Source organism: Helianthus annuus, chromosome 16 (genome assembly GCF_002127325.2).
Source record: "Helianthus annuus cultivar XRQ/B chromosome 16, HanXRQr2.0-SUNRISE, whole genome shotgun sequence".
NCBI classification, from domain to species: Eukaryota; Viridiplantae; Streptophyta; class Magnoliopsida; order Asterales; family Asteraceae; genus Helianthus; species Helianthus annuus.
The window spans coordinates 96,268,666-96,282,484 of record NC_035448.2 but is presented as its reverse complement, the minus strand read 5'-3'; the positions used below and the strand labels follow the sequence as shown (position 1 = coordinate 96,282,484).

The following is a 13,819-nucleotide window of genomic DNA, read 5'->3' as shown; positions in this document are numbered from 1 at the left end:
AAGAATTTTACCAACGAGAAGGTAGAAGAATGTGACATGTAATGATTACCATTCAGAGGTTACCTCTTAACCATTCAGACTTGAGGTTACCTCTTATTCATCCAGAGGTTTTAAACCATTAAGAGGTAGCATCTGAATGGTCATTAAGAGGCTACCATACAACCCCTTAGTAAGGTGGTGCTCACGAGAAAATCAACAAGTTGTGATTTTGGGATTTTTGGTATAAATTTGACTCAAATCAAGGATGAGTTTGAGCTAACATCATCACTATAGGAATGTTTTATATTACTACTAATATTAATTAGAGTTTGGTTAGTGGTAAATTGGTAGTATTGACCAACAATGAGTAATGCTACTGAGTTTATTAAATTTAGTTAGTCAAAGAATTGAAGATAGAGAGCTCTAAACGTAAACTCTTTCCAATAGTTACGTCTGAGTTAACTATATGTTCAAAGGTTAGAAAATTATGAAATTGATACCATGATTTAATTTTGTGTACTTGTGTTTATGTCGTAATTTCAAAATTGGTTGTGTTATACATTCACACAAAGTATGTAAAATTTATTATGTGGAACCTAATTGTGGGAAAGCTAGAGAAACTTTCTTTAAAGAAGTCCAAGAACTTCACAAAATGAAACCAAAGGTATGAACTTTCATAACTAAGATTACACGTCTTGCATAAAAAGGGTTGTGAACTCGACTAGTATAATTGAGTCGAAGAACCTTAAATTGGTTAAAAACAGATTTGATTCATATGAGTTAGGTTAGTGAACTGTGAACCTCGGAATGCTGTTTGGAATGTTTGATTCACATGTGCATTGAAGTGGAGTCTTGAGTGGTTGTGTAGTTCGTATTGTGTAATAAAACAAACATTTGGTAATGCATTTTTTTAACAGGGGAATGCATAATTGCTAGTTGAGGTATATATAAAGAACAAATAAGCATGAGGAATTTAAATAGAATCACGTGCGATACTAGCAGCCAACTTTTAAAACCTAAAACTTGAAAACGTAAATATCCTCAACTCTATAGTATGCTTCTACTTATTTAAAATAGGGACTGAGAAATTTTGTATTGAATACCGGTACTGCAGTATATCAATACCAACTGAACATATACGATAACATATTCAGTTTTGAATTAACTCAACTTTGACATCGATAGTTAACATCGATACCATGAGCAATGTTTTCAGGACCGGACCGGAGGTCGACCCGGTCACCTTACGGGGTCAAAGGTCGGACAGGTTCAACCGGATTTAAGATCTGGATTACGTCAAATTTTTTTACTTATTTATTAAAACAGAGATATTTCTTACTAGTTCAATTTTTTATACATGTATAAAATCAAATTTCATGTAAAAAAACAAAAAAAAAATATTAATATATGGGGGATAGTTTGATAGCTGTCAACTAATTAGTAAAAAAAGATTTTTTGGAAAGAAGCATAAAGCTGTACGTCTGCATTTGCTCCTTATAGTTTTCTTTTTTCTTTTTGCATCAAATTGTATATTACTGTCCATCCATTTCACCATCATCATATACATCAATAAACCAAACCATCTCGACCGTCCATATTCCCACCCTCAATTAATATAAAACCTCTATCACCATTCACCATCATCATATACATCAATAAACCAAACCATCTCGACCGTCCATATTCCCACCCTCAATTAATATAAAACCTCTATCACCCAAACAACAACCAGGTCTAACCGGCCGGCCCAAGTTTAAAAACATTGACCATGAGGCACGGCAACAATTCAAAGCTATTAATGGTATACTAAAATTCAATTTCGGTACCATTTGACTAACTTAAAAGCAAATAATAGCTTTCGAAAAAATAGATATTACTAACATCAGAATTTAATCTAGATATAATTAATATTCATTTCTCTCATTTGGTCAATATAGGCCGGTTGATTTAAGTTTAACTTGATTATTTTTTTTTGGACGCAAACTTAATTATATACTTTTTTGTTAAAGTTAATATACTTTTGATGTGTTTCCTAAAATTTCATATTCAAGAACAATCCACGTAACAAAAAAAACTACTGACAAATGGTCTAGATTGCATACTGCAGTTAAACTAGACAAAAGTCTGGAAAACAAGTTTATAGATGTTACAAAACTCAACAAACCATAAGTTCAAGACTGAACCATCTCATGATCAGACAGACAACGTTCGCAATCGTTTGTTTATGATCCAGATGGCCGTCACACTTACTAAATACTACTGCTGTTGATCCTACGAAGGCACTGCAACCAAAATTGATTTTTATATTAGTTTCTATGAGAATTTAAACCAAAATAAAAAAACACGCCGTTATAATAGACTTACTATAAGTTGAAGTATCGATCTGCTCAGGAAGCTCTTTAATATCAACCTCAAACCTCTCCTGAACCTACAGAGCCACCAAAATAATCAACAGGTTGAAAAATATACCATGTGTTTAAGAAATGATGCAACAAACTAAGCCGCCTAAACCAGTTTGGCAATTCAACAGTTCGGTCCAATTTATAACTTGACACCAGCAGTAACCAAACAAACTGTTAACCTTTATTTTTTTATTTTTTTAAATATGTATTATAAAAAAGGACAGTCCATATTAATACAGAATAACGATTTTGAATAAAAACCGAGTTCACATCAACAGTACAGGCCAATGATTCCGTGAAACACCAAACCATTAAAACTGGGCTGGTCCAGTATGGTTTGTCGTTTTGCAAAATCATAGTCAGCGGTCCGAGCTCAAAAGTTTCATCGGAACCGACCGAACCGGACCATGACCATCCCTAAATTATGTATGCATAATGCCCGTAAACATATATGTTTATGTTTAGAATCACAACCTCCTTTTAATATGGAGAAAGTCCATTTACTATTCTAACAACCACGTAAGAAAATGAAAATATTACCAACATACTCAACCAAACCCAACCATGTCTACACATAGTGACATTTTAGTAATTAGAAGTGGTTATATACCTGATTAAGAACATCTGAGTCAGCAGCCGAAGCCACAAATGTGATTGCAAGACCTTTAGTTCCAAATCTTCCAGCTCTTCCAACCTGTGAATTACCAAAACATCCCTCAGGTACTAGATCAAAAAAAAGTTTGTAAAGAAATATCTGAAGAAAATAATTACACGATGGAGATAAGTATCAGCAGAATCCGGCATGTCATAGTTTATAACAATGTTCACTCGTTCGATATCAATACCCCTACCGACTAAATCTGTTGCCACCAAGATTCTCTTGTGCCCTTCCTTGAACCCCTTGTAGCGTGTCAGCCTGCAAAACTCAATTGTAACCGGATGGATTTATATAAGCAGTCAATAGCGGTGCTATAGCAGTTAGCGGACCTCAGGGTGTGTAGCGGTCCAAATAGCGGTCGCCTATGGCGGTTCCGCTATTAGCGGCGCTAAATACCGCTAAATACCGTTATAGCGGTAGCCTATAGCGGTTATAGCACTAACGGTGTTTGATTGTGTTAATTCTTAAATTAAATACTTCAAAGTCACTATTAGTATTTGATTAGAAACAGGTTTTTGATAATGGAATGATATTACTATGAATTTTGATATTACTATTAATATTTTTCAAAGAGTATATAAAATAAATAAATTATGCATGGTATAAAAATTACCGCTATACCACCGCTATAACCTATATATCATATAGCGGACCTTGACCGCTATTCGATTTTGGACCGCTATAACTGCATAGATCAAATACAAATAGAATAAAAATAAAAACTTCAGTATTCACGCAAGACAAACCTTTCTTCCTGGGACATGCCAGAATGGATGCAGATTGACGGGAAATTACACTCCACAAGCAATTTGTTGAGCTCAGCTGCTCTGCTTACACTTTTGACAAATATCACGACTTGATTGAAATCTAATGCATCGAGCAGATCATTCAGCTTACGGTTCTTCTCCAGCTCACTCAATTTGATGTAGTGCTGCCATGAATAGATACGTAAGTGAAAATAATTTCAAAAATATGATATTGATAACAACTGGAAGAACAAGCCCTTACCTGTACGAGACCATGTAGAGTCAACTTGGCTTCATCGTCAACATAAATTTCCATTGGCTGAAATGAACAAATATCATAGTAAAAGCATATTAGGAGTCTTCAGAAGCTAACGGATCCATTATGAAATGAACGATGAATGAACATCCGCTGATTCAGGATTCTGGTCCCATCTGATTGGTCCCCTTTTGCAGACGCTTTCAAATCAGACCACCATGTTGGTAATCCATCATAGCTATCTACTACTATTAAAATTTAATAAAACAAAAAGAAACCCTTCCACAAGGCTTTGTAAGCTAAGAAGAAATACAAGACTTGAGAAGAGAAAGAAAGTGAACCCTCAACTACTTTCACACCCTCAGAACCCTCGTTTAAAACATGCAATTCCATTATGAAAATGTTGACTTCAAAATTCAAGTAGAAGAGCTGGCCATGAAACATTACATCTTGCATAAACTTTTTGCAGACAGGGCGGATCTCCTTGCTGAGTGTAGCCGAAAACATCATTACTTGTTTATCATGAGGAGTCATCTTGAAGATTTCTTGCACGTCTCTCCTCATGTCTATGGATCATACATAAATATAAACAAAAAAAAAATTAATCAACGAACAGTCTCTAGAACCCATAAACGCCATAACTCACATCTAAAAACATGAAAGCATACCAAGTGACTCAAGCATCTTGTCACACTCGTCTAGTATGAAATGCCTCACACTCTTCAACGCAAGGTCTTTGTCTCTAGCAAGTGCGAGAATCCTTCCGGGTGTCCCAACAACAATGTGAGGGCATTCATTTTTCAGAAGCTCCTTGTGAATTTTGATGTTAACGCCACCATAAAAGACCGCAACCTTGATATCAGTCAGGTATGTGCTGAATCTTTCAAACTCATGGCAAATCTGCAAGTGAGGTAAACAACCCACACCATATATAAATAATGAGGTCAGTAACTTATCTAACCAGAATAACGATGCCATGTGTGCAATCTAAATATTGTAGATAAAATACATGCCTGATAAGCTAACTCTCTTGTGTGACATAAGACAAGAGCAGCTACTTGACCAGCAACGGGCTCAATTTGCTGCAGTGTTGACAGAACAAAAACAGCTGTTTTGCCCATACCAGACTTTGCTTGACAGATAACATCCATTCCCAGAATAGCTTGTGGTATGCACTCGTGTTGCACTGGTGAAGAACCAAACAAATTGAGCTAAGCAATCCTCAGTTTTTTAAAAAAATATACCAAATCTGAGCACCTCTCCATATGACATGGGTAATGGGTGATATTTACCTGCAACAAAATACTAAACACTATTAAAAGAGATTACTGGACTGCTGCTGAAGAACAGTAGCATGTAATAGTAATACCAGTAAGACATCTTCACATGTATCAAACTGGTATTAGATTAACAGCTCAAGCAAATAAATTCAAATTTAAAACAATGATGACTATGAAAATATCTTGAACATAAAAAAGAATTTTGAATAGTTAGAAAAATGCTTGCCTTCAGAAGGATGTTCAAATCCGGAATCCACAATAGCACGAAGTAGCTCTGGCTTCAAAAGAAAATCTCTGAATCCGGAACTGTGAATGCCTACATAGCCCCTGCATCAACAACAAAATTGGAAAAAAGATCAGTCAATGTAAGAAAGTTTACTCCAAGAGCATACACAGTTGACTCTATGCATACAAACAACTTATATGATCTAAAATAGTTGACTCTACATTGCATGACCCTGTTAATTGCATCTAAAAATTCTCTCATCCCAACAACTTGACTATACCATTATCCGCTTTGACTCTACCATTAACCACTTGTATTAACAAAAATCTACCTTGAACAGCCTATATAGTTTATGCGCACATTATAACCAATCAAGCCCCTAGAAAAAAACAGTAAGCCCGTTGACCACAAACAACTGAATGTTAAATGAACGTGTTGTTCTGTTCCCATGTGTTCATACATAATAACACAAATTCAACCATAAAACATACACAAGTGTGTGCATACTTCATGTGTATGCATACATGACCTGGCTTTGACTGTCTAAGTTCTTCCCAACAATAATTCACGTTTCTAAACAACAGAATCATATAAATAAATCACAATTCCTTCCTATTTTAACATAACAGACTGAGATCCCTACTCCAAATTATCCTTGCAAATCAAAAACTTTTAAAGTTTATCAAAAACCTAAAAATTAAAATATATAACAAAACAAGATCTGTACAGATTAACTACAAAACAGATCAACGATTTACAGTACCAGCAACATAAAAAGAAATAAAGCTTACTTCTTAACGGCTTCGCCGTTGACTTTAACAGCAGCGGAATCAGTGGCCTTCTCGTCCTCCTCCTCGTAGTCTAGAAGCTCTTCCTCGTATTCGTTATCCTTAATCTCTGTTTCGCCCATTTCTGTTTGAATTTGAACCAGATCCAGAAATTAGGGTTTGGAAATTGGAGCAATTGACAAAAGATAGAGATATATAGATATAATTTGGTGTTGTAGGGTTGTTCTGACCTTAGATCTGTGAGATTGACGAAGGTAGGGTTTAGGGATTGAAGCGTCTGTCTGTCTGCAGATAAAAATGTTAGCGAAATTGGTATGGTAGAGATGGAAGGCGGTAGGGCGATCTTTTTAGGGACGGGGAGATAGGGTTTGTGGAGCAAGTGGATCCTCAATGTTTCGGTTTAAGCCCTTCAACTTTCGGGTTATAGCAAACTCACTTGAATTTTTAATCAATCAACATAAGTTATGTTATGACAACTTTAAGAGTGTTCATTATTTGGTTATAATGGTGTAGTCTGCGGACCACATCTGTAGACATCTGTAGCTGAAAATGTGAACCAAACCTCTGCAGTCTGCAAGAAGAAAACTGTTTGTTTTTTAACTTCTGCAAAACCCTATAAATCAAAACCTCTATCCAGAAATCATCTAGGCGAACCCAAACTCAAATCCGTCATATTCAGCTTACCCTAGTTTCAATCTTTTAACCTAATGATTCAAGAAACATTCAGCTTACCCTAGATTCGATTCTTTTTGCAAGAATTTTAAGTGAAGAAAACAAGAATTCATCACCTCAAGATTCGATTCTTTTTGTAGTAAAGGTAGCAACTTTAGCTCTTTTTGAATAAATGAAGATAAGGGTTGATATTCTTTAGAAAATTTTCTCAAAACCCATGAATTTTTAATGCAAGATTGAAGGGGAAACACTGAATACCAAGGGGGTTTGAAACACGAAGATCTCTTCATCGATCCACTCACAGACACCAATCCAATCATCTGAAGAAACAATAATCAAAATCTCTAACTCAATAATCCACTTAATCGACAAACAAGCGTCCGGCATATTAGAAATAGTCCGTCTTCATCAAGGTAACGCTCGCCGGTGGTGGAGGTAGGGGATGATGATGATGATGATGCTCGTCGGCGGCGGTGGAGGTAGGGTAGGTGTGGCCGGCGCTATGGATAGTGGGTGATGTAATGCAAATTACATTTGTTTCCATGTATAGGTTGTATAATAATTTGAATTGTTTTGTGTCATTTTATCATTGGTTTTTGTATATTATGGTGTCTTGTGTGCTTTGCAGGGTCCCGGGAGCGAAAACAAGCTGAAACGTTGAAGAAACGAGCACCCGAGAGGGGGTTTGGGCTTAGTGAAGGATTCTCATGGAATGAAAAAGGATATTTGATTATATAAGAAGATAGAGAATTGTATTACGAACTCGTAGGCGAAAACAGAATTGAAACGAAGAAGTTATGGCCAAAACGGTTTTCTTAGTTCGCAGGGCCTTGGACAAACGAGAAGCTCTTCCCATTTACCCTTGGCGCGACGCGAAGCTTTCCCTGATTTGCGCGGAAAAATTCATATTTAAGCCCATACGAATTTACAACCCTAATCAATCCTAGACAACCCTAGACGAATTTACAATACTTGGGGACAAAACTCAGCTGATTTGGAAGCGTTTTTGGAGCATTCGGAGCATTGGTTGAAGATAGGAAGCATAAGAAGCCTTCGGGTCGATTGTTCTAGCAACCGGTTCTTTTGTTTTCAACTTTCTTCTTTTAATCATGTTTCTTCGCTTTGAAAATACTTGTTCTTTGTGTTTAAGTTTAATTATTCTTGGCTACGAACTTTTAATTACCTAGATTGGATGATGGATTTATGACGTTTTGATTTTTATTATGTTTAATTAATTATTTATGAACCGTTTATAAGAGTAGTTGGTTTGGTTTAGTAGGTTTAATTTATATGCGTGCTTTAGATTGTTTTATTGTCTTTTATTACTTCGTATGAATTTTGGTGAATGTCTATATCACATAATAGATTCATACTAGGTTATAAGTTTTTGTGAGTGTCTATATCACGGAATAAATTTATAATCTTTAGGGTTAAGTGGCCATCAAACCTTAGAAGTAATAATTGATAATTTAATAATTAAAGTGTTTTACTAATTTCAAGAGCTGTGAGGTGCGTAATTATTGTCAGGTCTTTGTATATGTGTGAGAAGTCTGAACTACTTTCCTTAGTGATGGTTGTCTAACAAGTTAAGCTGAGATTTCAAACTTATCATAGATTTATAGCCTATGGGGGAGTGAATTATATTAGGGTACTTTTAGAAACCAAGATAATGTCACACCCTGGCTTTGCGGAAGCGTGGTTAATTTGTGTGACTTCTTAATACCATAGCTTAATCATAACAAAGCTATATGAATTTAAAAACCATGCAAGTCATCCATTAAGTTTTTGAAAACATAATACAATACCATTGTTTTTAACATGCAACCATAACCTTGTTCAGTAACATTACAACTTATAACAAAACGTAAACGTGATTTAGGGATTGTGTCTTGTCCAGGTAAGAGACACAACCCTAAACCCTGATGACTTCATGACCAGTGCAGCGGAAAACGTTCCATACCGTGCCAGATCCGTTTAATTTCCTGAAATACATGTGAGTTGAAAAATCAACAATAATGTTGAGCGAGTTCATGTGTAAGTGAGTATGTAAAACATTTGTGAGTATGAAAATAGTTGTGGTATGTAGCAGTGTAAGAGGACTTGTGATCATCAATGGTTTGCAAGGCCACTGACATATGTGAAGTGCAAATAGGGAGACTCAAACCTAGCAGATTTATGCCACGGCAAAGTATGTGGACAAAGTCACCCCACGGTCCGTTTCTAGTTTGGCCGGGGGCTGGGCTCGCTACACCCAGATAGATCTACCGCTCCTGTCCCTCGGTCCCTCCATGAGGACTAATGGCCCCATGTTGTTCCTATCCACTCACATGATCGTATAACACCTCCTTACGTTAAACATACCGTTGTAAAGTACTCGTAAATTATAGTAACATGTATTTCACCCCCGCAGTTAAGTAAACTGAAAACAGTTAGAGAAAAGGGGGACATGAACTCACAGTGAATGCGTATCTCTACCAAGTAATCCGAATATCCGAAGCTGTGCAACGACCTACAGGTGCTAATTCTATTAGACGGATGGCCGTGCCTTAGCTTTATAACTTATATTTTTAGGAGACGGTTAGACAACCGTTTCGTGTACATACTTGGTATTTTACTTTCCTTCCCAAGGATGGGGGATTTAAATACATGTGTATTTATACTATCTCATTAAGTCCCACTTAATATATTTTTATTTCTCATTCCAAAATATAATTATTTTTCTCAAAATAATATATTTTCTCTTTACATAATACTTTCCAAAATAATACGTTGACAACATACGTGTCGATGAATATTTCCGCGTAATGCGTAAGTTACGTTTTAAATGATTAGGTGGTAATAGAAATTACCATTGTAACTTTTATGCTTGTCGTATAAGCGTTTGTATTATTTTGGGTTTGACAAGTTAGCAAATATTATTTTTACTCTAAAAATAATATTTATACATTTTCACAAAATAATCATAAACAGTGTTGTGACAAAATATATTTACCGAATATATATTTATCACGTTTGGTTTTGTGAAAATCCCACCTCCGATTATTTAATAAATAAAGTCATGGCGAAATATAGTTTTGAAAACATGTCAAAAGTAGTCTAACACTTGTAAATAATTCTAAGTGTTAGATTTTTAGAAAATTTCGCCAGAGTTTCCCCTGTAACTGGAGGTGGCCACGCTTTCAAGCGTATCATTTTCTTTTACAAAATCACTTCTTTTATTTCAATCAATCAATTTCCAACATAATCAGCAAGTTTCAACACTTCGAATTCGTAGACTAGTATGTAAAATCACAATATTACATGAACTTGTAGTTTTTCTAAAACTATTATGTAGATCTCGTTATATTTAGTGGATCTAGGTATAAAATAGTTTATTCTTGCAAAAACCCCGTTTTTGGAACAAATCACTCTTTACAACTTCCGACAATTTTTATAAAAATTGTTATTTTGTCGAATCTTTCATTTCACAAGTGTTTATACACTTATAGATTATAAAAATCACATTTGTTAACATGTTATACAACTTTTATAAAACATGATTTTCTCGACACCCGGTCCTACGTATATACCACTTGTACATACGTAGATCGGCTCGTTTTAAATACTATTTTTCACGTTAAAACATTTTTACACAAGTTCATGATTCCCGTGTGGTGGAGTTTCACCTTTTAACCCTTGTACAAAAGAAACAAGTGTATGTCAAGATACGTGATCTTAACAAAGTCGGGTTAAACGATGATAAGAGCCACCACATCGTAGATCGGGCCATAAAAACCAACATATTCAAATACTACGACATTTACACGCGTTATGTTCTTTTATCCAACGATTTTCACTTTTTAGTAGACTTTAAAGATTCATGAAGCGGGTTACCGACATTTAACCGATAAAAATCCTTTTAACCACTTTATACATGATTAATAACGAGTTTTAAACAATATACCTCTAGCTCGGGGCTAGGGAAGATTCTAGTCGAAAACTGCGTGGATAAAAGCAAACGGTAGAGGTCCTTGGCGTTCCGTTTGTTCCAAGCTTCGTTGTACGTGATCCCCGACACTTGTATGGACTTGGAATGGGTGAATCAAGAACCGAAAAATGGTTGGGTGTGGGTGTGTGGTTCGGCCGAGAGGGAGCAAGGGGGAGGGAGAGAGAGAGTTGGTGATCTTGAGTGTGTTTGTGTGTGTGAGAGAGTGTGATATATATAGAGAATGTCGTCTCGGTCTTTGCGAAATCTAATTAAATATTCAAAGGTGTACTCTCCCCGGGTCCCACTAGTTGGCCGATTTCATTAGAATGTAATGGTATCCGGTTCGTTTCCAATCGTTCAGTTACGGTTCAGTTTGGTTAAGTGCGTTAAGTGAGAGGTCTAACCCCGTTAGTTGTTTAATGCATTAGAAAGCGGGTGTTAGGGTAATCAGGGACCCTAACTGGCTCAGAAAAATACCAATATTAATTTTGGCAATATTTTTATGTTCCGGGTATTGTCCGGTTGTTCGGTCGGATAGTAATCCGTTAAAGTGCTTAAGATATCCTTTAAGCGTCATAAATAATATTTTTAGCGACACAATTTATTCTGCAAAGTGTCAGGAATAATTCCTCATATTTTGGCACTTTATTTATTAGCTAGAAGCTAGTGTGTAAATAAAAGTGCTGTGTTCCGTGCTTAAAGTACGTTTTAGGCACATCCAATCTCTGTATCTTATTCCTAGAGACGTAATCATACAACCCTTGTATCCTTACACACACTATGGTGTAGTAAAATAATTTTGGCTCATTCAGGCCTTTAGAGGCAGTGTCTGCCTGACGCTGGCTACATCAGCATGTTCACTGTGTATCCGTTTAGTGCTACTGTGCTTTTTGTGCATCAAGTTTGTCACTAGAGTTCAGTAAATAAATAATGTAGTGACAGGAAAAATCAAAGTATGATGCAGACATGTACATGTATCAACAATCAAGTAGCAGTTTATCAGAAATCTCAGTTAAGCACAGTAATTAGGCAACAGTTAATAGCTAATTAAGTCGTACGGATACCTGGTTTTGTGAGGGTTGTCACATTCTCCCCCCGTTAAATAAATTTCGTCCTGAAATTTAAGTTCTGCTTGTGGATGCAGAGTTTTTAGGAAATAAGTGGGGGTATTTCTCTTTCATCCGGTCCTCACGCTCCCAGGTGTATTCAGGACCATGTCTGGCATTCCAGCGAACCTTGACGAGTTTGACACTGCTCCGGCGGGTCCTGTTAACCTTCCAATCTGTGACCTCGACAGGTGCTTCTACGAAGTGGAGCGTGTCGTCAACATGAATCTCGTCGATAGGAATGGCAACTTCAACTTGAGTTGGACTCTTCTTTAAATTGGATACATGAAATGTATCGTGGACACCATTTAGTTCAGCAGGTAGGTCCAACTTGTATGCTACGGTTCCAATTCTTTCTAGAATTCTGAAAGGACCAATGTAGCGTGGATTTAACTTCCCACGCTTTCCAAAGCGTGCCACACCCTTCCAGGGTGATACTTTCAACAACACCATCTCTCCAACTTGAAAATCCACATGTTTTCGGTTTGGATCCGCATAGGCCTTGTGTCTGTGGCGAGCGGCTTCGATGCGTTTAAGAATCTGCGCAATCTTGTCTGTCGTCTCTTGGACGATTTCGGGACCGGCAAGCTGCCTATCACCTGCGTCAGCCCAACATAGTGGTGATCGACACTTGCGTCCGTAAAGGGCTTCAAAAGGCGCGACACCAATACTGGTGTGGTAGCTGTTGTTGTATGAGAATTCGACCAAAGGTAAGTGTTTATCCCAGCTACCGCCCAAATCCATAGCACATGCTCTCAGCATGTCTCCCAAAGTCTGTATTGTTCGCTCGCTCTGGCCGTCAGTTTGCGGATGGAACGCAGTGCTCAGATTCAATTGTGAGCCAAAAGCTTCTTGGAAAGATTGCCATATCCTCGATACAAACCTTCCATCTCTATCAGAGATGATCGAGAGGGGTACTCCATGTCGTGCTACGATCTCTCTCAAGTAAATTTCTGCAAGTTTACTAGTACTGTCCTTCTCCTTGATTGGCAGAAAGTGTGCGGACTTTGTTAGGCGGTCAACAATTACCCAAATCATATCATGGCCTCTTGGCGTTCTTGGCAGTTTTGTAACAAAATCCATTGAGATTTGTTCCCATTTCCATTTGGGAATCTCAGGTTGTTGCAGAAGTCCTGAGGGCTTCTGGTATTCCGCCTTGACCTTAGCGCACGTTAAACATTTGCTCACGTAAATTGCAACGTCGCCTTTCATCCTAGGCCACCAATAGTAATTTTTGAGATCTTGGTACATTTTATCCGATCCAGGGTGGATAGAGTACCGTGACTTGTGCGCTTCATCGAAAATAACTTCCCTTAATTCACCAAATAGAGGAACCCAAATCCTTTTCCCAAAACATAACGTTCCTTCCTCGTTTGGCACCAATATCTTCTCCATCCCACGGAGATACTCTTTCTCAAGGTTCTCCTCCTTGAGAGCTTCTTTCTGCGCTGCACGAACGCGCGAGGAGAGATCGGTTTGGATTATCATTTCCATAGCCCTAACCCTTAGGGGCTTGATCCTTTCCTTACGACTTAGGGCATCGGCGACTACATTCGCCTTTCCTGGGTGATACTTTATCTCGCAGTCATAATCGTTCAATAATTCAACCCATCGTCTTTGCCTCATATTCAACTCCTTCTGGTTGAATATATGCTGGAGGCTCTTGTGATCTGTGAAGATTGTGCACTTCGTACCATACAGGTAGTGTCTCCAGATCTTCAAAGCAAAAACCACTGCGC

The 13,819-nt window shown here is 37.2% G+C and overlaps 1 protein-coding gene across 2 annotated transcripts; it reads right to left on the bottom strand.

Annotated features, from left to right (window-relative positions):
• Window positions 1-2,024: 2,024 nt before the first annotated feature.
• LOC110917398 (DEAD-box ATP-dependent RNA helicase 15) lies at window positions 2,025-6,724 on the bottom strand. 2 transcript variants are annotated; one of them, XM_022161963.2, is made up of 12 exons: window positions 6,566-6,724; window positions 6,339-6,459; window positions 5,548-5,648; window positions 5,055-5,227; window positions 4,710-4,941; window positions 4,489-4,607; window positions 4,048-4,104; window positions 3,786-3,970; window positions 3,153-3,297; window positions 2,992-3,075; window positions 2,344-2,407; window positions 2,025-2,261 (listed from the first exon to the last, which is right to left on the bottom strand). In XM_022161963.2, the coding sequence occupies exons 2-12, from the start codon at window positions 6,455-6,457 to the stop codon at window positions 2,251-2,253; spliced, it is 1,290 nt and encodes a 429-aa protein (XP_022017655.1). In that variant the 5' UTR covers window positions 6,458-6,459; window positions 6,566-6,724; the 3' UTR covers window positions 2,025-2,250. The 2 variants fall into 2 exon arrangements, with proteins under 2 accessions (XP_022017655.1, XP_022017656.1); XM_022161964.2 differs by having other exon boundaries at window positions 5,055-5,333; window positions 6,566-6,686.
• Between the last annotated feature and the right edge of the window lie 7,095 nt (window positions 6,725-13,819).

Bases quoted from the DNA above. Each gene is read 5' to 3' on its own strand.
- LOC110917398 (XM_022161963.2), bottom strand. From the start codon at position 6,457: ATGGGCGAAACAGAGATTAAGGATAACGAATACGAGGAAGAGCTTCTA. The intron at 4,105-4,488 runs GTAATGTTTCAT...TGTTCATTTCAG, and splicing joins GCAAAAAGTTTATGCAAGAT to CCAATGGAAATTTATGTTGA. The intron at 3,076-3,152 runs GTAATTATTTTC...GGTAATTCACAG, and splicing joins CTGATACTTATCTCCATCGT to GTTGGAAGAGCTGGAAGATT.